The 23,792-nt window shown below is 52.1% G+C and overlaps 1 protein-coding gene, 1 long non-coding RNA gene and 1 pseudogene across 2 annotated transcripts in view; all 3 read left to right on the top strand.

Moving 5' to 3' along the window:
* The first annotated feature begins 4,930 nt into the window (after window positions 1-4,930).
* LOC123949380 lies at window positions 4,931-12,861 on the top strand. Its single transcript, XR_006820048.1, has 4 exons — window positions 4,931-5,157; window positions 6,957-7,041; window positions 7,373-7,537; window positions 11,352-12,861. It is a non-coding gene; the product is annotated as an uncharacterized LOC123949380 (long non-coding RNA).
* On the top strand, window positions 10,758-10,908 carry LOC123950092 (annotated as a pseudogene).
* A 5,757-nt stretch (window positions 12,862-18,618) lies between the features above and the next one.
* CREB3L1 (cAMP responsive element binding protein 3 like 1) overlaps window positions 18,619-23,792 on the top strand; it is a 35,007-nt gene continuing 29,833 nt past the window's right edge. Inside the window, exon 1 of the mRNA XM_046017898.1 lies at window positions 18,619-19,169. Within this exon, the coding sequence (XP_045873854.1) occupies window positions 19,068-19,169 (102 nt within the window). The 5' untranslated portion in view covers window positions 18,619-19,067. The remainder of the gene's footprint in view (window positions 19,170-23,792) is intronic.

The raw sequence follows: 23,792 nt of genomic DNA, 5'->3' as shown, positions 1-23,792 counted from the left end.
GCAGTCAACGTGAACGTTCCTGCCGCTTCCCTTTTCCCCTTCTTCCTTCTGGATCCCCTTAACCTCCACTGACCACTGTACCACCTCGCTTCAGACCCCTCATTTCCCAGCATCCTCCCAGCCGCTGCCCGGCTTCTGAGCTTCGCAGGAGACAGTGGTTTTGCCACCCTTTGCTTGTGGCCTGCCACGGGCCAGCTCCCCAGAGAGCAAAGGCCTCAGAGCCCTGTGCCTGGGGGGCCCCACCCTCTTTGTAAACACCCGTTGGGCACCAAGTGACCTCAGGAGGGAAGTGCTTCACTGGGACCCTCCTGCTGCTGTATGTTCCAAAGGCAGCGCCAGGCGAATCTGGCACCCTCGGACCTAGGCCGCCTCCGTCCTGGAAATAGGCACTTGGAGCCAAACCCTCGGCTGAAGGTGGAAGGAAATCGGAGTCCCTGAGCGCTGCTTCTCGCCTGCCATCCCACAGCCCCACCCTGGGCCATCCCAGAAGGGGCAAGTGCTCTCACACGAAAATGTTCTTCCAGGATGCCGATAGACATCCCTGAGGAGGGCTTTCCTGTTACTCCTTGTTTCTTAAAAACAAAGACAGAAACTAAATATAATGAAATAGGGGCGCCTGGGTGGCTCAGTGGGTTAAAGCCTCTGCCTTCTGCTCGGGTCATGATCCCGGGGTCCTGGGATCGAGCCCCGAGTCAGGCTCTCTGCTCAGTGGGGAGCCTGCTTCCCTCTCTCTCTCTGCCTACTTGTGATCTCTCCCTGTCAAATAAATAAATAAAATCTTTAAAAATATATATATAATGGGGCACTTGGGTGGCTCAGTGGGTTAAGCCTCTGCCTTCGACTCAGGTCATGATCTCAGGGTCCTGGGATCCAGCCCCGCATCGGGCTTTCTGCTCAGCAGGGAGCCTGCCTCTCCCTCTCCCTCTGCCTGCTGCTCCCCTTGTTTGTGTTCTCTCTCTGTGTGTCAAATAAATAAATAAAATCTTCTTTTAAAAAAAAATATATATATATAATGAAATAGTGATCATTTTCATTCTGGGCATGGAGATGGATGTGTGTGTCTTACTGTTCTCTGTCACATCTTTTTCTGTATTGTTAAAATTGCTCTCAGTAAAAACATTTTTCTAAGATTTTATTTTTAAGTAGTCTCTACACTCAGCGTGGGGCTCAAACTCACAACCCCAAGATCAAGAGGTGCACGCTCTATTAACTGAGCCCCACCAGGCACCTGTAAATCAAAATACTTTTAAGTCGATAAGATTCATGCAGGTTTATTGGGGAGAAATTCAGGAGATACCAAAAGGTAGAAAGAGAAGAGAATCACCAGAATCTCTTCTCGGCAACCAGAGGATTTATCCATTTGACTTACATCCTGGTCCTCATATCTGGTCCTTTTTCTAGCATGTATTCATGTCCTTTTATTCTTTTTTTTTTTTTTTTTAAGATTTTATGTATCTATTTGAGAGAGTGCGCACAAACGGGGGGTAGGAGCAGAGGAAGAGGGAGAAGCAGACCGTCTGCTGAGCAGGGAGCCTGATGTGAGACTCGATCCCAGGACCCCAGAATCACGACCTGAGTCAAAGGTAGACACAACCAACCGAGCCACCCAGGCACCCTATTCTTTTTTTTTTTTTTAATATTTTATTTATTTGACAGAGAGAAATCACAACTAGGCAAAGAGGCAGGCAGAGAGAGAGGAGGAAGCAGGCTCCCTGCGGAGCAGAGAGCCCGATGTGGGGCTCGATCCCAGGACCCTGGGATCATGACCTGAGCTGAAGACAGAGGCTTTAACCCACTGAGCTACCCAGGCGCCCCTATTCTTTTTTTTTTTAATTGAAATATAATTGACATATAATATTGTATTTATTTTAGGTTCATTTTATTTTTGTTAAAATGGCTTTATATTGTTTCATTGTTTCCCCTTCACAATATATTTTTTATATATTATATACATATATATTTCGCCTTCACAATATATTTTGAACAGTTTCCCACACCCTTGGATCTTAATCGTTAGTGCACTTCTTTTCATTTCAGTTTTTTTTCCCATGTAATCACGAATAAGGTATATTTCTTATGATTGGGATCCGTATAGATCCCATTAGGATCATACAATTTACAGCATTTATTAGTTTCTCTTACCCGAAAAGTAATGTACTTTTTTGTTGTGGAAAAGTTAGAAAATACAGACAAGCAAACAAATGAACACACAAAATCCTTACAGCCTCACGCTGCTGAAATAACCTTTGCTAACATTTTCATGTTGAACCGTCCTGTCCACATTTTCAGGTACACAGGTAAATATATGAAAACATACATTTTACAATAAAATTGGAATCCTATGATTCCTACTAATTTTAGCAATTCTGTTGTTTATTTAACAATACATCTGACATCAGTTAGGATTGATTCAGCTACAAATGACAGAAAACCCAAAGGAACAGTGCCTTAAACATGTTCGTTTTGCTCTCTAGGAACTGATGTCTGGAAGTAAGCAGCCCTGGCCAGTACAGCAGCCCTGTGACCATCAGGAACCCAGGCCCTTCTACCTGAGGCTCTCCATCATCAGCACATGCCTCCCACTAGTGACCCAGGACGGCTGATGGAGGAAGACGGCTTCTTTCAGTAAAGAAGAGGGACCCCCCCTTCCTCAAAGGGGCATTTCCTGGAATTCACATGCATCACACCTGCTCATAGCACCTAGCCAGAACATAAGTCCCGTGCCCCCCACCACCACCAGGAAATAGGATTTATCTGAGTAGAGCTCTTATTACTATAGAAAAAAGGAAGAACAGATTTTGGGGGGCTAACTGGCTTCTCAGCCGCATTTTACAAACATCTCCCCAGGGCACCTAGCTGTATATCCCATTTTTTTTTTTCTGTTTCTTTTGAGGAACATTTGACAGCATCATTAAATATTCTTCCATTTTCATGGCTGCTTCATATTCCCTAATACGCAGGTAGCAGTGCTCATAGACCCAACGCCCTCTTCCTTGATATTTGGGTGTTTTGCTCTGGCAAATAAGGCTCTTCTGTGGTTAAAACTTGTCAGAGGAAGAGATCCTAACCTTTCCTCTATACCCTGGGGGTGACCACCAAAGCCATTTTGCTGAGATGTCAGGATAGTGTCTTGAAGGCTGGCTTACCAGTCTAAGTTTGTTTCTGGAAAAAAAAAAAAAGTGAAGCTTTTTGACAACAGGTGCACACCTTTGTTCCCCTTGCAGAGGAGATCACGGTGCAGGGGGCGGAGGGGCAGGGGCAGAGCCTGGTAGGCAGTTCTGCCCTGAGCGGGAGGAAGATGGGGTGGGGGACAAGGGGGTTGGTGGCTGGGGGTAAGGAGTGAGTGGGAGGGGACTGTGGACTCTCGGGAGCCAGGGGTGGACATGGTCCTGTAGAGGCAAGGGGACTTCATGGGGCCCAATTCATTTTTTTTTTATTATTTTAAGATTTTATTTATTTATTTGAGAGAGAGAGAGGGCATGAGCAGGTGGGAGGGGCAGAGAGAGAGGGAGAAGCAGGCTCCCTGCTGAGCAGGGAGCCTGATGTGGGGCTCGATCTCAGGATCCAGGATCATGACCAGAGCCGAAGGCAGATGCTTAACAGACTGAGCCACCCAGGCGCCCCCCAATTCATTCTTCCCTCAAGTTCAACCAGTGCCTTTTGGGTCCCTACTCGGGGTCATGCCCTGCACCAGTCCCTGGGGATGCCTCAGGGACGACATGGTCCCTGCTCTCCAGGAACCCAGTCAAGTCTAAATTCTCAGATGTTACAGTTCAGTCGGCTGTGTTGCCTCACATACAGAATCCTCAAGCCCATACCCAAATACCTGAAGCAATTCGTGTTGGGGGCCTAGAATCTGCATTTCTTCCAGTCTCCCCAGGTGGCCGACGAGCGTGCTCAGGAACCGTTTAGGTGGAGGACTATCAGTGTAGGCGTTGGGAGGTCTCTTAAATCAGGCACACCTGGAGCCTCTGTCGGTTCAGTATATGTCTTAAGTCTTGATTGAACGTTAAGCTGTAACAAAAAATGAGGACGCCTGTCAGACACACCTGAACCCAAATAGCCTGTCCATCCTTCCGTAGTGGAGCGACCTCAGGCAAATTTTTTAAACCTCCCTGAGACTCAGTTTGCCCATTTGTAAAATGGGAAGACTCCTGCTCCCCACTCGAAAACAAACATGGGAGCATAGCAGAGTGTCTCTGCAGGCAATAAAAGCTAGCTATTATTAAATTAATTAAAACTGCCTCTAGGTAAGTAGTTAGAGCCAGCGACCGGAGACAGGTGTAGAAAGCTTTCTTTTTTTTTTTTTAAGATTTTATTTATTTATTTGACAGACAGAGATCTCAAGTAGGCAGAGAGGCAGGCAGAGAGAGAGGAGGAAGCAGTCTCCCTACTGAGCAGAGAGCCCGATGTGGGGCTCGATCCCAGGACCCCGGGACCATGACCTGAGCCGAAGGCTGAGGATTTAACCCACTGAGCCACCCAGGCACCCCTAGAAAGCTTTCTTATAGGCTGCCTGGCTCGGGTGCTAGGCCTTCAATACACGGCTATTATTATTACTATCATCCTTACGTTCGTTTTAATTCCAACAGAAATCATGGATGGAACCACGGACCCATGGCTCTGAATTGCGGGCTTACTGGGGTACCCCTAGAGCCTGCTCCAGCATGAAAGAGGTTTCCTCAGGACCTTCCAGAAGGACGTGCAAGCAGCAAGCAGGTCGGCAGGAGTGGGGACCTGAAGTCCCCACTTTCAACTCCCTGCTTTTTGGGGGAGCCAGGCATAGCCCTGGACCATTCGCCGGGCACCCAGGATCCGAGAACTGTGCAGCCCAGGGCTGCTCAGAGGCCAGAAGGAAGTGTCAGCGTCACTGCTGATAATTACATTTTCAAGGGTTCCATGGATGGAGCAGTTACCATGGTGACGCTGATGGCTCCGAGCGGAGCGGCAGCCTCTCTTGAGTTGTGAGTCAGGTTCAGCTTTATTTATTTAAAAAAGAAAACCAACGCCCTGACCTGTGAAAGACAAAGCAACACGCAGGTAGAGGCTGGGGCGTCCACCCGGGGCAGGGGTGATTCAGCACGCCGCTCGCCGGCCACCGGTGTCCTGACGTCAGTTGGCCCAGCTGGCTGCCGGGGCCTGGAAAAGTCCACAGAGGTAAGTGGGGGAGGCCGGCACTTCAAACTGGCCCAGGAGAGGAAGCACAAAGGGAAGCCACATGGCCAGTGGGCCCGCGGGAAACCTCTTAATGGGAAGAATATCCCATTTGCTCAGCTCTGGCCGGAGGGCCAGGCTCCTTCAGGGGACGCTTCCAGCCCTGGCAGGGCAGTCCTCGGGGCCCAAGGAGAGAGGCAGGTGAGGGCCAGGGTCTCAGGCTGACCCACCCCACTAGCTGCGCCCCCTGGGGGCGCCGGGGGCAGGTAGCAGGATCCTGGAAAGGGCCGCAGAAATGTTCTTCCTGGGGCGACAGGGCCTTTAACCAGAGCTCCCGGGACAGGGAATCCTAATAGCACCTACGCACCGGGGACTCTGAAGATGAAATGCGATAGTATTTGCAAATGTTTAACGTAGAGCTGGGCTGGCATACAGTCAGCTCTGGGGACTGAGGGCTATTGTTAACTTGTGTTCAGGCCCTTATCTTTGCCCACCTGGTTAGAACCGCAGCAGCCTCCTAACTCCACGGCTGGTTCTAGTCTTACGCACCTCTGATCTGTTGTCCACACTACCGCAGAGCAGTTTACTGAAAATGCATCCCAATCATGCCACTTTTCTCCCCCCGAAATCTGCCAGCGGCCCCATTTGCCTTCAGGATAACGCTTAGAATTCCTTGAAGGGGCTTAGGCCTTGAACGATCTGGCCCTTGGCTACCCTCCCCAGCCCAGTCACCCACCACACCCTGCCAGCCTCGATAAGTTGGGGCCAGTACCCCAGAGCCGGCACTCTCCCCAGGGTGCCAGGCTCTGTACCTCCAGGATCTTTGGCATGCCATCCCCTTGGCCCGGAAAGTCCACACTAGCAAACACCTGCTTCTCCTCTAAGAACTTGATGCCCACATCAAGGACCCCGTGTACGGGGAAATCTTCCTGTCCTCCCATTCAATGCAGAGCAGGCCTCTCCCCACTCTGAGCCCCTTCGGCACCCTCCGTAGAGACATTTCTCACTTTACATTGCAATTCCTGCAACCTGTGCCTATGACACCTTTCAGCTTCTTGAGGGCAGCACTGATTCTAAGTAATGTGTTTTCCCAGAACATAGACAGTACCCTAACATTCACAAGGGAGGACTGCAAATGAATGAATGAAGACAAAAATCCATTCCTAGAGAAGGAAACTGAGGCCCAGAGAGGAGGAGTGACTTGGTTAAAGTAGAGTCCTAAGGCCCTCTGACTCTAGGACCTTCTGATTCCAGAGACCAGGGACCACCCATCCACTCATCCATCCATGGCTTCCTAAACACCAACCACCCAGCAGATGCCATGTTGTTCCTGGAGTGGCCCTGGCCCCCAGGACCCCATAGACAGGTGGGATAGAATGACAGATGTACAGACAATTCCCTCACTTTTCATTGTAAGCTGGGACAGAGGATGTGGGAGTGATGAGAATTACGGGGACCACGACATGGACGGAGGTAGAGGGAGGTCCTCTGGGTCTGTGTCTTCCACTCCCTCTGCTCCAGTTCTGGAGTCCAAGTCCTCACAGACAGCCAGTCCAAGGCAGCTGCCTTCCAGGTGCTGTTAACACAGGTAAACAGACATCTACATGGGCACACACATACCTCAGCCCTCAGCCATCAGGTCAGGGGCCATCCAGAAGCAAAGACAGATGAAATCAGACTGCAGAGCATTCTCAGACACTTCACACCATGCCTCGCCCTTTCACACACCGGGTCCCACTGGATCCCCACCTGGTGAGGTCCTCTGGGCAAGACAGATAAACTGTTTTCTCCCCCATTTCCAGATGGACAAACTGAGACTTGCCTCCCATGCCCCCAAACACCACCACCAGGCCGTGGAAGTTCCGAAACTGACCCATCATTCCGCAGGTATTTGCAAGCCTTTAGTCTGTGCCAGGTCTTCTGCGGGGTTCAAGGGATGCCGAGGTGAATTGGCCATAGCCCCTACTCCTATGGGAGGACCCTGTCTGGCCCCAAGATCTGAATCTGGGTGTAGCCGGGTGAGCCTGAGCTCCTGCTAGCCTCTGCAACTTAGAGTTTTGAGTCTCTGATTCAAGACATAAATGAGATCAAACCTGTCTGATGCTCAAACCCTCCCATCACACTATCGCGCTCGGCAGTACCCGACCTGACCCAGCTCTCTTCTTATCACCGCCCACCTCTTGTCCCACTGGCCTCCTGGCTGTGCCCTCATCAAAAGAAGGACCTCCGACCTCAGACCTCCACACCTTCTCTTCCCTCTCCGGGACACGGTTTCCCACAGATAGTCACAGAGCGAAATCTCTCCTGCCCTTCCCGGTCTTTGCGTCTTCAAGCGGCAGGACACCACTGAGTCCGAAACGATGGCCCCGTGCTTTTCTTCAAGGTACTGTCTTCATAGGACAATTATGTGTATTTGACCATTTACGACCTCCTGGTACAGAAGGGTAGGAATGCGCCCACTGTGTTTACTACTATACCCTCAGCGCCTAGAACGGCGCCGGGCGCATAGCAGGAACTCAGTAAATTTTGATGAACAGGAATGTATCCATGATGCTGTTTCCTTCCCCTTTTTTTTTTTTAAAGATTTTATTTATTTATTTGACAGAGAGAGAGATCACAAGTAGGCAGAGAGGCAGGCAGAGAGAGAGGAGGAAGCAGGCTCCCTGCGGAGCAGAGAGCCCGATGTGGGGCTCGATCCCAGGACCCCGAGATCATGACCTGAGCCGAAGGCAGTGGCTTAATCCACTGAGCCACCCAGGCGCCCCTGTTTCCTCCCCTTTAAAATGATGCCTGGAGCACCTAGCTAGGAGGATTAATTGTGTTATACATGGAAGATGCCCAGCCCGGTGCTGGGTGCTTGGCTGGCACAGGAGAGCGCTGGTATTTGCTTTGCTCTTGCTGTTATCACTGGGGGACCAATGGGGGAGCAGTGGGGGTGATGGGCGTGAGAGTAAGTCACACGGTGTGGTGACGAAGCTCTTGTTTCTGAACACAGTCCTCCACTTTGGGGCCCAGGCAGCAGCCCCTCCATGGACCTGAAGATCAGGAACCAAAGCTCCTGCCCTCTTGCCTGCGGGGGTCAACCTCAGGGTTTGTCCGGATGGCCAGGAGACCTCTGGGCCCCGCCTGGGCTGGGGGCAGTGGGCAGTGTCCAGACCAGGCCTCGGAAACCCTTGATCTCCACCCCCCTGGGAGCAGGCCCCACATCAAAGCCAATCTCAGAGGGGCGAGGCCTCGAGATAAATGGAAGATTAAAGAAGGCGAGGTCTCCACAGGCCACAGGGAGAGGCAACAGGCAGGCGACCACAGAGGGGAGGCCCTGACATAGCCCGGGTGGTGGCCATCTTGGGGGGCAAGAGGTAAGAGGGGGCCCCAAGCCTAGGCGAGTGGATTAGAGCAGAGATGGGTAGCTCAGCCAGGGCCTGGCTGCCCCCCACCCAGCCTTGGCCCCCCCACCCCAGCATTAGACTTGGGCCTGTTCCTTCAGCCCATGCCTACTTCTTAACCCTTTCCCAGCCAGACAGCAGCAGGGAAGTGCATCAGAGGAACCCCCGGGCCTTTCTTCAAGAGAGTTTGTTTGGTCACTGGGTTCAGTCATTGGGGTTTGCTCCCTCCAGCAAAGGAGCCTGTAATGAAGCCCTCCTGGTCCCAGTCTTCCTCCCCAGGAAGGTCTGTAATTAGTGCAGGAGGCGAGGCTGGGAAAGCTCAGACAATGTCATTTGAACCAGGATGAGACAGGGCTCAATTGCTAGTCTGCGCATTTTTTTTTTCTGGTGCCATTTCATATACAAAACTCCAGCAAGCTTAACCCTTTCCTGGCTGGGCCCTGATGCTGGGGTCTCAGCCTGGCATATCAACCATTCCTGTGCCCAACGTGTGCCCGTCTCGCCTGTCCACCATGCACGCCCCAGTGCAGGAGAGCCGTGATTTCCAGCTTCTCTAACGGCCAACACGGCCATCTGACAACCCATCATCCAACAAGCCTTTGCTGAGTGTCACCGGATGCTAAGCACCAAGGAGAGAGGACACAGAGGGAAGTCTATCATCTTGCCATCAAGGAGATTACAATCCTCTGAGCAGTGGAGGAATGCAGACCAGCAACAGGTGGTAATCGAGGCAAGACAGGATAGAATCACCAGCAAGGGGCAGGGAAGGAAATCGCATGCAGTCAGAGTGCGCCAGTGGGAGGTTCGCGTGCGGTAAGCATTCTGTAGATACGCACTGACAGAACCATCTTCCTGGAGCCAAGCATTTCGGCAATCAGGGTGTGAGGGCTGAACTCACAAGGACAAGGGAGGCAGGCAAAGCCTTAGCAGATCTGAGCTAGCCCCAGATGGAGACAAATGTCAGAGTCTACTGGGAGGCACAGGCTACCGCTTCCTCTCCCGTGCCCGGAAGCACTCATTCTGAATCCCTGAACTACCGATCATCTCACACTGACATCCAACCTGTCTGATTACAGATCTGAGACCCCACCGGACTTTGAGCAACCTAAGGTCTCTGATGCCTAAGCACGGAGCCTAGCACTCAAGAGGTACTCAGTAAATGCTCATTAAATAAATGACTGAGTTTTGGATGGTAGGATGGAGGTGTGAGGAAGAATCCACCTCCACAGCCTTTCCCAGAGGGGATGCCAACTGTGGCCTTACTGCCCTTATCAATCATAGCACAATCTCCCTAACATATAAAGAGCTTCGAAAAATCAATAAGACAAGACTGACCACTAATTTTTAAAAGGTCAAAGAATATGAACAGGGTCTACAGAAAAGGAAACTTAAAGTGTTCTTGGGCATCTAAAATGACTCTCATCCTCACTAATAGAAGAGAAATGCAAGCTGGAAACCATTCAAATGTTTACTGACATCCTCTATTTGAAAGACGGTAGAGAAAGCAGCACTGTGTACATTGCTGCTCCAGGGGGTATATTGATAGTTATTGATATTGATAGTTGACACTATCTATCGACATTACAAATGCACATTCTCTTTGACCCAGTAATACCTTGCCTGAGAATTTACCCTACAGATACACAGTGCTTGAACAAGACTATCATTACAGCATTGTTTGTGATAGTAAAAACTTGGAAACAATCCAAATGTCCATCATCTAGGGATAGATAAGTAAATTATGGTACAGTCATACAATGGGTAGCTATGCAGCTACTTAAAAAAAAAGAATGAGGAAGTTCTCTATGTACTAATATAGGCAGATCTCCAAAACAGATAAAATAAGGGGAAAAAAGATATAGAACAATGTATATAATAATCCTCTTTTCAGTTCAAAAAAGAGAAAGAGATGGGTGGCTCCGTGGGCAAAGTGTCCGACTCTTGATTTCGGCTCAGGTCTTGATGTCAGGGTCATGAGATCGAGCACCATGTCGGGCTCCACATGGAGCATGGAGCCTGCCTAGGATTTTCTGTCTCCCTCTGCCCCTCCCCACCACTCTCTCTTTCTCTCTCTCTCCAAAAAAAAGAGAGAGAGGAAAAAATATATAGATACATATGCATACATACACACAAACATCTACACCCCAAAGAAGGGTACCCAAGGAAGCAATCAAATTGATTGTATGTTGGTTAAAGGGTGAAAATGTAGCCATGATCAGCTTTGCGCAGTGGCAGTATCGTAGCCAATGAGGTTTATCCGAGGCGCGATTATTGCTAATTGAAAATGTAGCCATGAGGATGGAGGATATAGGGATGGGAGGATTGCCTCTTACTGTATTCCTTTTTTTATGTTTTGAGTCACGTGTGGTATTATCTACTCAACAAATTCAAAAAGACCAAAAAAAAAAAAAAAAAAGAAAAAACAAACCTAGATATTGGGGGTTCTAGGCTTTTTCCCAAGTTGCTAGGTAGAGAGGATCCTACCTTACTTCCCCTTCCCGGGCCCTGCCCTATTTTCCTGAGGCCTTGGGTCCGGGTCTGGTCTGCAGTGGCTGTTGTCCCAAGAGGTACTTCACAGAAGGGCAGGCTACAGCAGGGGTCCAAGTCACAGTGTGAGCCCCAGGAAAACAGGATAATCCTGGCAACTGCCTCCGAGGGCTGTGATAAGGCTTAAATGAGGCTTAAATAAGCAAAGGCAGAGGAACCGCTTAGCATAGATCCTGAGAGGTGATAACTGTTACTGTAAAAATGTACCAGGCCCACTGTTGGTATTTTTGGCCAATTGTTGGTCTTTGTCTTATTGATTTGTAGGGGCGATTTATGGATTCAGAAGATTGAGATCCTTGCGGCAAATCGGCAGAGCATTGAAGGGCAACGGGACCAGAATACATGGCAGTTTGTGAGAATCCTTATTTCTCTGACGATTTCCCCTCCGGGCAATGCAGGCTAGTGTCTGCAGGCATCCCGCCCTAGAGGCCCTAGGGCTCCTCTGGACAGGCCCGAGGAACGAAGTCTTTATTCATCGGCTCTGTGTCACTGTGTGTCACTGCCAGTGTCCCCGGGGTTGCCAGACACCGTCATTCTCCACTTCAGCTCTCAGAACAACCTCCCCTTCCAGTCTCGATTAGACTCATTCTTTGCACCTTCCCCAGAGGTGCCCCGTCTGTGGAGCACATGCGTGGTGCCGGGCGGTGTAAGGACTGAATTCGCTAACAGATGAGTTAAGGCCTACCCTGGGAATCCCCAAGTCTTCGTGCAGGGGCTCCCCAGGGAGACAGACTCCAAGTGGACAGGCCTGAAGGGGTACAGCAAGAGATCAGGGCCCCGGATACACACCACTGGAGCCCCTTGCCCTGATCCTTGGGTGTTTGGTGCTTGCTTGCCACAGAGCTGAGAAAAAAAGTGACTCCCCTGGGCCCACATCCATTCATTTTCTCCAGGGAATTAGTCTGCCCTTCAATTCTGGAGGCTCCAGAAATGTTCCTCAGAGCATCTGGAATATATATTTGCTCTCACTGGTGATTGCCAAGGCCAGCTCTGCTGGTTTTCTGTTTGTTCTACTCAGCCATGGGAGCTGGAGCTGGTTCCTGCGGATGGGGGGATGCCCATGGCCCCCAAAGTCCTCTCTCTCTGCACGACAGGGGGTGGGAGCCCAGACATGGACCTGATCTTCAAGCAAAGGAAACAGAGTGAATGCTACCGAGTCTCCAAAGCCCCCAGGTTCCTCCCAATGCCCCCAGAAGTTCCCCGATTACTGCAAACTTGTCCAGTCCTAGAGTCTGGATCCTACCTGGAAAGATTAAGTCAAACAGATCAAATTTCCACTCTTTAACTTAATAACTGTGTGACATTGGACAAATAACATAACCTCTCTGAGCCTCACCGTTTTCATCTCTAAAAGTAAAAATATTTCCGTACTTACATCTTATCTCACTTCAGGGTATATTAAAGGTATTTGAGAAACCCTGCAGACAATAGAATTAGACAGATCTTAATAGAAGAAAAAGGATACAGAGAAAGGGGGGATAAAGACCTAAGATGAAACCAGGGCTGCAGTCAGTCTGTGAAATGGAACACTCCCGTCCCGCCCCCACCAACCCCCCCGGCCCGTGAGATCCTGTTACAGAGGTGTGCCCCAGCAAATTCACCTCTGAGCTTCCTGACAGCCCAGATAAAGGAAATTCAATGAGACCCAAAATCTGAAGTGGCCATGAGATTCAAAATAGACCCACAGCTCAGAAGTGACCAGCTTTTCTGTGCCCTGAGGTCAACGAAGCTCTCTCCCCTGGACCGGGCAAAGGGGACAGGTTGGGGAGGAGGAGTGTGTACACAGCAAAGCTGAGGCTATCTTCTAGGGCTTTTGTGTGTTTGAAATAAAATAAAATGCCTGACAGTGACCCTTAGAGCAGCTGGCCCATAGTAGGTGCTTAATACATCCATCGTCCCTCCCTCCCTCCCTTCCTTCCTTCCTCCTCTTCCTCCTCCTCCTCGGTCCTCAGTCTCCTCCCAGGTAAGGAGTGTGAGATCTGTGCACACAGCTCTTCAACCCTTCAGCACATGCTAATTAAATACTTACTCTGTACCAGGCTCTGGGCAAGGACAGTGCAGGAACTGCCCTAAATCTCACTCAATTCTTTCCTGCTGTCCCCAGATCCTTCTTGGTCTCAGAAGTCCTCTCCCTTCCCCCCACCACCCACCCTTCCGGGTCTCAGGGCTCTGCCTCCCCTCCAGCAGGCCTATAAACCCCAGGGAACCCCAATCCTGTGGCTTGCCCCTCATTCCCCACATAGCTTCAGGCTGCTCCCTCCTGCCACCACATTCATGGAGCTCAGCCACGTGCAAAAGCACCATTAATCTTCCACTCCGTCTCCCCCGGCCCTGCTGCCTATTGGAAGAAGATGGAAAGCAGATTTGCGGCCGCACGCGCTGGCGAGGATATGCACAGAGGGGTGGGCCCACTTCTAGGTGTGAGCTGGCGCTTTCTCCCGAGGCTTGCATGTGGGCGGGAATGGCAGAAGCCCCCTCAGGTCGGTTGGCACCTCCAGACACAGGATCAGCCACCTGAGCAGCGCGAGCGGGCACGGTCTCAAGGCCACCCACTGCAAACTCAGCTCCGGGCCAATGGATGCCCAGAGACACAGGAGCTCCTCACACACACAGCCCACATGTGCTCTCTGGACAGAGGGAGACCGAATCACAGCAGCTCAGGACTGGTAGGATGGAATCTGAGCGATCATCCTGTCCCAGACCCTCATTTTACCAAAACAAATCTGAAGGCTTGGTTTAACCTTGACCGTTATCTGTCCCCACACACCTGAACACTGCCTGGGTGCATTTTAGCAAACCTTTGGATTTAAAAATGCCCGATGCTGCTTCTGTGCTTTCCTGCTGATGGGCCCTTTCAGCCTCGCCAGGCTTGGAGGTTGGGGAAACTGAGGCACAGAAGCAGGCAGGGGGCAGACTGAGCAAGTGCAGCAGTAGGGGGTAGGGTCTAGCCTCTGAACTTTCCGTACCCCTGTCCTCCCTCTCAGTCCCATATTTCCAGCTCTGCTGGGCCTAGGTGGGGCAGGATTTGCTGGAGAGTGTCCCCAACAACACAAGGACTCACCAAGGCAAGAGGAAGGCCTGGCTTTGTTGACTTTTCTCCCCTGGCTTCCATTAGAAAGCAAAGGGGCGAGAGGCTGGATACCTGGGTGTATGTACTCTGGGGTTGGAGCCAGTGGCCTGAATTAGAGAGGCATCTAGAAGCAAAGTTGGGACAGGTGACTCGAGGTAGGGGAAAGAGGGGTGAGTTCAGAGCAGGACTGAGCAAAGCAGGAAGCGGGTGGAGCTGTTCCCCAGGCGGCAGGCAGACAGAGGGCCAAGGGGCGGGCCTGCCTCCAGTCCAAAGAAGGGACAGTAGAACAGAAATTCAGGGAAAACGAAGCTTAAATAAGTACCAGGAAAAGTCGCTGGAAGAGAGGCAAGTGTTTTCTTAGTCCTTAAGGAACTTCAGTCTTCAGAGAATTTGGAGAGGGGGGGAAAAAACTATCTTCAGGGTCCTTTTCCAAGGCAGGGTGACTGGTGATTCACTAGCTGCTGAGGAAGGCCCTGGAAGGCCCTCCCCTCAGCTCCTGCCTCTCCCTAGTGAGCAAACCCAGTTCATCTGGGGTGAGCGGAAAGGGCCCTGGGTAAGAAGCCTGGAGGCCCGGATTTCATCCCTATCTCTGCCTCCTTTAAACCTGGCGACCTAAGGCAAGCCTCCTATGCCCCAGGCCTTGGTCTCCTGCAAAATAAAGGAGTGGTAAGTCATGAACTCTCTGAGCCTTGATTTTCTCATCTGAGGATTGGGGATGATAATAAATCACTTTTCATCAAATCTAAGAATCGCTATCATCGATTGTATGATGCACCACTATTTTCTGTACATTCAGAAAAAACTACCTGAGTATCACATGCCATCAATTATAAGACACATTCTGATTTCCGTGATGCTGAAACATACCTCCCAGCATCAGTGAATATGATACTCATTTCACAAGCATCTTCCAAGAATTAAATGCGATAACATAAGTATTTAGTGCCTGGCGCAACGCAAGTACTCAATAGATTTCAGGTATTTTTACCGCTCAGGGTGAAGCAGGGAAGGAACCAGGCCAAGCGGATGGGTCTGAAGCCCACCCCCACCCACCCGGCAGGGTGCCACCCCAGGGACTCCAGGTCCAGCCCCAGCAGGGGGCACAGGGAAAGCAGCCATGCAGCCCCTTTTACTAAGCCACAAGAGAACAAAGGGCCCCATCTGTGCCCCGGAAGTCAGCCTAATCTCCAGGATGAATGTGTTTTCATTTCTCAGAAGTTCCTGTTAGAGTATGCCGAAGTGTTTTTCCCTTTACAATCCAGGCAAACAAGGCAGGTTTACTTTGGGTGACCTTCTACCCACCACCCAGGGCCTGCCTGCCGAGTGTAAATACCCAGCCTTGCACCCTTCTGGAGGCTCTGGGCAGGAGCTTGGAACATGGGAGTGCCAAGCCTCCTAAGGAAGCAGGTGCTTCGCCCCCTCTCACCTCCACTCTCCAACAAGACCTATGCTGGTAAAGGTGCGTTTAGAAGGTCATTGGAGAGGACAGGACCCTCTGCGTCATTAACACAGCTCCCATTTTATTGATGTGAAAACTGAGGCCCAGAGAAGGACAGTGACTCTCCAGGGGTATGAAAGCATAGCCGTCCCCATCCACACCCCACCCCCTCCACCCTCAGATACACACACACCATCCCTGCTCACAGCTCAGCTGGACAAGGAGCCCCTCTCTCCACCTGACCTTCAGGGTCTGGGACAGGCAGGAAGCTTATCTGTCCTTTCTCTCCTGTGCGTCATTGCCTGGGATGGGATGTCTTTATGCATTTCACTTACCATCTGAAACAGCTGCTGGAGAGCAACAAGCAGATGTTCCTAAGCCCATAACGGAAGGGGCTACAGTCTGTGCTTTTCTTGACCTGGACTGCAGGTGTTTGCAGAGTCAATTTTGGCCTCCTTCCCCTGACCCTTCAGATGCAGAGAAGGGGCCCAAGAGGGGCTGGGCTGTGGGGCCAGGCTCAGGGACTGGTAGGGAGAGAGCAGACCCTCCCTATGAGGAGAGACCCCCAAACCTCAGACCCAGTGAGTTGTCTAATTTCCTCTCCCCAAAAATCGGTAAGAGAAGATACAGAAAGGACACACAGCTACAGGAGGCTTCGGGTGGCTCCTCGAACCTCAGCTAGAACCATTCTCTTCAATACCTGAAAAGAACAGAGCCTCAAGCCTCCTATGATCATATGTATCAGGTTGGTGGAGGGCACCGGGGTTTCACGTTCGTCCCTCTCGCTCCCACGCCAATGCCTGCCTCGCCCACTCTTTCTGTTCTACTAACGGTTCGCTCTGGCTGCAGTCCTTTCCCTCCTCTGTGCCCCCTTTTACTGTTCAGTCCAGGCCTGCATTCTCAGCTCACACATGCCCTCTTCAGAGAGGGCTTCCTTCCCCACTCAGCTAGATCACGCTGGTTTATTTCCTTCGTGGTCCTCCCACTATCTGAAATCATCTTCCTCCATTTTTTCTACCCATTCTTCCCTCATTGACTGTGGAAAAATTCTTAATCACCGCTGTATCTCCAGTGCCAGGGCTGTTTATCATGCTCAGTAATACTTGCAGAACGTGTGACTAAATTCCCTGCCGTACTCGTCCTTGCGGGACTTCGCCATCCCCTCAACCCGGGGGAAAAAAGCAAGATCACGCTCCTACTATGTGCCAGGCTCTGCACTGTCCATTCCCCCTCTTCTCTCCTCCCCACCCCCGTCCCCTCCACCGCCCCCCACCCTCAGGATTTCTCCTGGGAGATCCTGCCTCTCAGACTCCATGAGAAGTGCCGGAACCAGATTGTCTCCCCAGGATTATTTCCAATGGTTTCCTGGGGTGTTCACCTGGGTAAGAATCAGGAAAGAGAGGACACTCTAATCCTATTTATCTGAAACTATATAATCTTCCCCAATCACTTAAATGGTGCCTCTGTCTCCAATTACAGAGCCGGCTGGGAGGAACACACACAAAATTTCCAGCCAACCTCAGGCAGAGGGACAGTTTTCTTCCTCCCAGGGGCCTGCAGGGACTCCAAGCTTGGGAACCAGGATCCCAGACACCTGCTACTTCAAACTGACCCGCCACAGACTGGTGTGTTGGCCCTGCCAGAGACTATGCCCCTCCTGCTGGAAAAGGATCGGCCACATTCTCAGTGCTGGAATGTTCCCCAGGTGGACAGATGTGAGGCATGTGGGGAACACGCCCACGGTCTCAGCACCCTAATTCTACCTTCACTGTTTTGAGAGTCAGCTGACTGCTTTGGGGCCCACCTAGAGTGTGGGCTATATTCTCAGCTTCTCAGAAGCAAACTCTTCAGGAAGCTTGGGCACTAATAGTCATGTGACAGCCTGGAGGGTCAGAACTTTATTCTCCAGAACTCTGTCAACTGGGTCATGAGACGGAGGGAAAGCCACGCACCTGCTTACCTGCCCCAGGCGAGCAAACAGGTTCTATCTCTGCCTTACCGTGTGTGCCCACCTTGGCACGGAGAGAGCAATTTCGGTGACATTCTGCTTAACTGCAATGACATCTCTGCTTCTTAAAGGCTTTTTGGTTCCTGAGCTAATTAAAAGCCCCAGACTGAGAGGACACACTTAATCCTATTAATGACTTCTGGGCAGGAACCAGTGCAGTGCCTTTCTCATTCCCTCCATTTGTTCAGGTGCCTGGTGATTGTTTATCAGCTCTTTCAAGAGATTAAGCTGAACTCCCTGGCAGGCCACTTAGGTACTGGTTCCAGGGGGCCTGGGAGTGTTCAGTGACCGTGGGGTGTGCAGACAGCTACACCTGGCAAGCTCCATGGGCTCCGCTGTTCTTCCACGTCTTTCTCTTCCAAGCCATTAGAGGGACTAGATGACTGATGAGAAGAGGAGTCCTCGCCTCATTTCTGCTGTTCACTGGGCCCTTTCACACACAAGAAACCTGGATACGGTCCTTGTCCTGAAGGATCTCAGAGTCCGGTGGGGTCATAGACATGTGAGCAAACGGTGACAGTAACACATTAGACTCACCACAATGGAGGTAAGCTCACTGTGTCCCTCAAGGGTATAGGATGCTAACTGCTCCAGCCTGCAGACCGGAGAAGCCTCCCTGGAGGAGGAGACATGTGAACAGATCTCCACTGAGAGATCTGTTGAGGGGCCCATGAGATAGAATTGCCCAACTTTGGATTTGGTTCAGGCTCTAGCATAAGGCTGAAAAAATGGAAATAACTCGGCTCCCTCATGAATTTATGGGACAGTGGTTGGCAAAGCCTCAACGAGATGCTTATTGGCTCCAGGATAATTTTGTTTCAAGCCCCTACCTTGATCTTCAGAGAACAGAGACATTGACAAGGAAGATCGGCTTGCAGATGTCTCTTTAAAAGAGGAGGGACCATTCCTCAGGCTCCTCCCTCTTCTCATTAATATGAAATTTATCGTGAATATTGATGTGGGGGCGTGGCGCCTCGGCCAGCTGGGCTAACCAGCCAGGGGTTCCCGGTTTCACAGAGAGGAAAGTGACAGAAGCTGTGCAGAGGGAGACGCAGAGAGAGCAGAGCGCCGGGCAGCCACCCAGTCTCGGGGGAGCGCTTAGCTCCCCCACCCCCGGCTGCCACCCTGTTCGGGGGGCTTCTCAAGCCCTCAGCCCCACTCCCAGGCTCCCCATGGAAGCCAGCTGTGCCCCAGGAGGAGCCGGAGGAGGAGGAGTCGGCTAAATGCTCGCGGTGCGCCCGGGGCCCCTGAGCCCAGCCTGCTCCGCGCCGCTGCCCTAAGGCCCCCGCGCCCCCGGCGCCCCTTACTCGGGGCCGCGCCGCCTCTGCCCGCCCCCGCCCCGGGCTTCGCCCCAGACCTGCCCCCGCCCGCTAGCCTGCGCTCAGGCAGGAGCTCTGGGCCGGGCGCGCCGCCGCCCTGGAGTGAGGGAAGCCCAGGCGAAGGGGGTCTCCGGAGCCGGCCGCGATGGACGCCGTCTTGGAGCCCTTCCCGGCCGACAGGCTGTTCCCCGGATCCAGCTTCCTGGACTTGGGGGATCTGAACGAGTCGGATTTCCTCAACAATGCGGTAAGACGAAGGGTCTGCGTCCCCTTTCCATCACTCCGCACCCCTCTTCGCGGCGCGCCTGACCCCCCCTCCCCGAAGGACGGGACTACACATCACTGGGCAGAAGCGGGGGAGGGGGCTCGGTGCCGGGTCCCCGAGAGACACGTGGTTAGAGCTGTGAGATTTGGGCAATAGATCCCTCCATAACCACCCTAGACCCCGAACATGGGCCGGAGCCTCTGAGCTTGCGCTAGTGCGCACCCCTCCTGGGGGCTCCGTCCGTGGATACATTGACCTCGGCTTTCTAGGGGGAAGGGGATGTCGAGGCGTCGGGGCCAGCGGATCCCTGGATACGTGCCCGAGGGACACCAGTCCTGCCCCCCACACGCCCCCCCCCCCCCACGCCGTCTTCCAGCAGTTCTCCACCCAGCCCCGGGGTTCCCGGACCAGATTGGGCGAAAAGTGGCGGCGCCCCTGCCTGCGCCCCCTTTAGGACCTCGGTGGCTCAGCGGTTGGTCTCCGCTGGGGGGCGCACACGGAAGTGTTCGGAAGGCCAGGGACCCGACGCCCCTTGGGGGGGCCAGAGTCGTACCCCGGTTCTGAGGCAGTCCTGGTCACGGAGGGGTGCTGCCGCGGCCGCCCCGCGGAGTCAGGCCTGAGGTTCCCCAGGGACGGACCTGAGGCTGAGATGGTCAGGGCAGCACAGGGTGATCGGTCAGGAGAAGGGAGAAAGATCTCCCTTTGTGTCTCTAGTTCTGTTCCTCCGTCCTTCGTATCTCCCTTTCTCTGTCTCTCTCCCTGTGTTTTCGTGACTGTCTGTCTCTGAGCTTGTGCTTCTCTTTCTCTCTCTTCCCCTCCCTCCCTAAGGAAACGTGGCTTCTCTTCTTCCCTCCCTTCCTCCCTCTCTCAGGCTCAGCCCTAAAGCCCTGCTGGGGGGAGGGGCATGGGCTCCGCAAGGCAAGAAAATATTTGGGTTCAGAAGGGCCTGCTGGGTTGAAATGTGGACAGCTTGGGGAATCTGCTGGGATCCCCCACCACCACCACCACTACCCCTCCCACCATGTAGTGAGCTGCCCAACTGCCCATCTCTCTCTCTCCCTCCCTCCTACACACACACACACACACACACACACACAAAACACACACACACACACACACACACACACACCCATCCGAGGGGTCTCTGCTGGCTAGTCTCTACCTCCTGGGACCACGATAAACTTGGCCAGATAAGAGCCAAACGCACAGAGACTTCCAGGATTGGACATCTTGGACTTTGACTTCAATTGTCCCAGACCTCTAGACTGATGGTGGGGAAACAAGCCAAGGGACAGGAACCTGAGTCCAGGAGGCATGGGGTGTGAGGTCTCCCACCCTCCATTAGGGAGATCTGGGTCACCCTGCTTTCTGAGGATGGCCCCTGGTCCCAGGCAAAGGGAGCAGCACAATTCTGCACACAGGCCAAGTACAGGAGGTGGGGAGGACTCGAGCTGGTAGTGGGGAGAACAGGGTTCTAGTCCTCCGCCTGCTTCGGCATCCCACTGTGAGCGTGCCTTTGCTGCTTTGTCTGTAAAGTGGGGAGAAGTTGAATCAAGTCTTTCTAAGGATAGTCTGGCACAGATCCTAGGGATCAAGTGGCAGGGATTGGGGGTTCCGTACACCCCTCCTGGGGCTGGTAACCGATACCAGTCAGAGGGAGAGGAGTTTGGAGTTTGTACCCATGCAGCTGAGGTTGGGGGTTGGTAGAGCTCTCCCCACAGCACCATGAGGTGCCCTCAGCAGCTGAGTGGGTCTTTTCTTCTGAATGAACTCTGCCGCCTACAGCCTCTTCCTGATCCTCCATTCAGCCTTGTGTCCCCAGCTGCTCAGCTGGGCCTTGGTCCAGCGCAGGAAAGGAGGCAGGATCAGACACAGTGGTATCCAGCACTGGGACTAGGGAGGGAAAGCCCTGCCGGGGAAACTCCTGACCTTGAACCCAGGCAAGGCAAGGCCAGGCAGGGAGAGAGGCAAGGATTTCTAGGAGGATAGACCAAGAACTCCCAGCTGGGAATCTGGAGGTTTGGTTCTAGCTGTTCTGCCACCAGCCAGCCGGGCAGTTCAGACAAGTGGCTTTTCTTCCTCTGGGCCTTGGTTCCCTTATTTGAAAAATGGAGGTATAGATCCTTCCCCATAGTGGTGAGAAAATTAATTTAAAAATCAATGGAGGAAAATGCCTGGCAGGTAAGTTTCTATAGTTAACTTTGTTCCAGAAACTAGATGGAGTGGTGGTTAAGAACTGCTCAGCAACGAGTTGTTGTGTGACATTGAGCAAGTCACTTTCCTTCTCTGGTGCCTCCGCTTAGATGTCTAAGATCCCTTACAGCCGGGACCACATACCAACCCTACCCCTTGACTCCCTCTTCATTCTGCATGAGGGTAGGGAAATATTTCCAAGGTAAGGATGGGAAGGGATGGAGTTTGTGTGTTTCCAAGTCTAGAAGATAGAGAACAGGGTATTCATTCTCCTCCTTAAAAATCCAGATAAAGGCCATAAGATCATGTAGAAAATGTGTGTGTTCTGTTGCCCCATGCAAAAAGCAAGAACCCAAAATTCTGATGCTCACCCTGGACACAACTCTGTAAGAAATACACGTTCATGTGGACAGAAACAGAATGAGTTTGCAGTTCAAGTCAGGTACGTTTGGAGGGTTAGGGACATTTTCTTTCTACTTTCTATGAAGATTCCTTCATGCTGTTCCCAGCTTATCCATGTGATTCTCAGGGACACCCCTCAGAAGGGGTTGCACTTCCTGGCAGATGTGGGGACTTCTACTGCCCCTCCATCCCCCACTCCTTCACAGTTCCTGATGTGACCACAGGAGAGCCCTTGTCCCCAGTATCCTGTGATCCTTCAGCCCCTGGGCAGGTATGAGAGAGGGACTGGTGCTCAGAAAGCTGGGATAAAGGACAAGAGGGAGAACAGGCTGTGTCTCCAGATAGAGATACTAGGTCTGTGTGCCTCTTGCCTTCTTCTTCTGGCTAAGGAGAGGGACTGACTCTAGTTTCTCCAGAGAGAAACGGCTTTGGATCCCACAGATGCCCCAGCTGGGAGGGTGTGGGGAGGAGAAGGAGGAAGAGGAGTGCTGTTTTCTTAGAGGGGAGCAGCAGGAAGCTGCAAGGATGTTTGCCCAGTACATTCATTCATTTACCTCCCAACAGTTGGGGAGGCCAGGTGTGGGCATGACTAGGACCCAGGGACAAGCCCAGGGGAAGGGAGGTGTGGGGGCTAAGCCAGGCCCAGAGCCTGGCTTCTCCAGAGCTAAATAGGGAAACAGAGACCTGCCACAACCACCACTATCCCAGCCTTGGGGGATTAGGGAGATTAGAGAAGTATGTGCATTTGGGTGTTCCTATGTCTGTGTGTGGGCCTTTAACAGTCCCTAAAAGGGGAGGGGTGTGTGTGTGTGTGTGTTTCTCTTTAAATTCTCACCAACAGGAAAGAAGACCCAAGGGCCAAGGCACTCTGGTCTCAGAGTAGAATCCCATAGAAAAGGACTAATGGAGAAGCTAAAATCTCAGGGCTCCAGCTCAGGAAGGGAGATCTCCCCAGACACCTAGTCCTCCTCCAAAACACTGAGTTTGTTTGGGGTGGGGGGTCTTCTGTTTTGTTTTTGCTTCCCCCACTGGGATACAAGCTCCTTGAGGGCAGGAGTCTGTCTTGTTCGCTGTGCTCTCCCCAGTGCCCAGTACAGTGCTTGGCACAGAGGAGGCCTCAACCGAGGATGGCTAAATGAAGGAAAGGTGGCCCACCCCAGACCTCACATATTTTTAGGGAGGAGGAACAAGGGTACTTAAGCTGCCAGCCATCGGGATCCTGTAAGCCATACTCTGAGATTCAAGAAGGGATCTCCATGATTCCCAATGAGTTGTCATTGCCTTGAGTCATCCCCATCCTATGGCACAGACCGCCGGGGCCCCTGGACAAGGATAATGTAAATTAGTTGACCCACAGCAGATGTGAACTTGTGGCTGAGGCCTCATCTTTGAACATCAGCCCTAGGCCTTCCATCTTCCCCAGTTTTCTCTTGTTCAGGTTGCTCTGGGACTCCTGGATCCACACTTACCCAGCTTCAAAGGAAGTCTCTTCTAGTCCTGCCTCAGGGCCGTTGCATATGCTGTTTCTGACATCTAGAACACTTTCCCTCCAGTTCTCTCCATCCTGTTCTCTTTAGTCCAGATGCCAACTCGTTGGAGCAGCCTCCTGACCACCTCAGGTGGGACCCCCTCTCGTTTTCTGGTTCATCCCTTGAGGTCGTCATAGCCCTCATCCCAGTGTGCAGCTGTGTTGCTGGCTTACTGTCCCTCTCCTCGACTGAGGAAGCAAGTTCCATGAGAACAGAGACCCTGTCAGTTCTGTTCAAGGCCATAAACCTAGCCCAGTGCTCTGGTACAAAATAGGGGCTTAATATAGTCAAACTCCATCATAAGACAAGAAGCCAAGTCCAAATTTTTCAGTCATGTAAAATGCGGAGTTACGTTATTTCAGGAGCAATGAAAAGCAACGTTCTTCTGTTGGTCCGTACTACCACAAAAAGCCCAAAAGTCAAGATCATGGAACCTGACCACATGCAGCAGACCAAATCGAGGAAGCTCTGGAGGAGCACG

This window comes from Meles meles, chromosome 8 (genome assembly GCF_922984935.1).
Source record: "Meles meles chromosome 8, mMelMel3.1 paternal haplotype, whole genome shotgun sequence".
Lineage (NCBI taxonomy): Eukaryota > Metazoa > Chordata > Mammalia > Carnivora > Mustelidae > Meles > Meles meles.
This window is presented reverse-complemented; position numbering and strand designations above follow the sequence as displayed.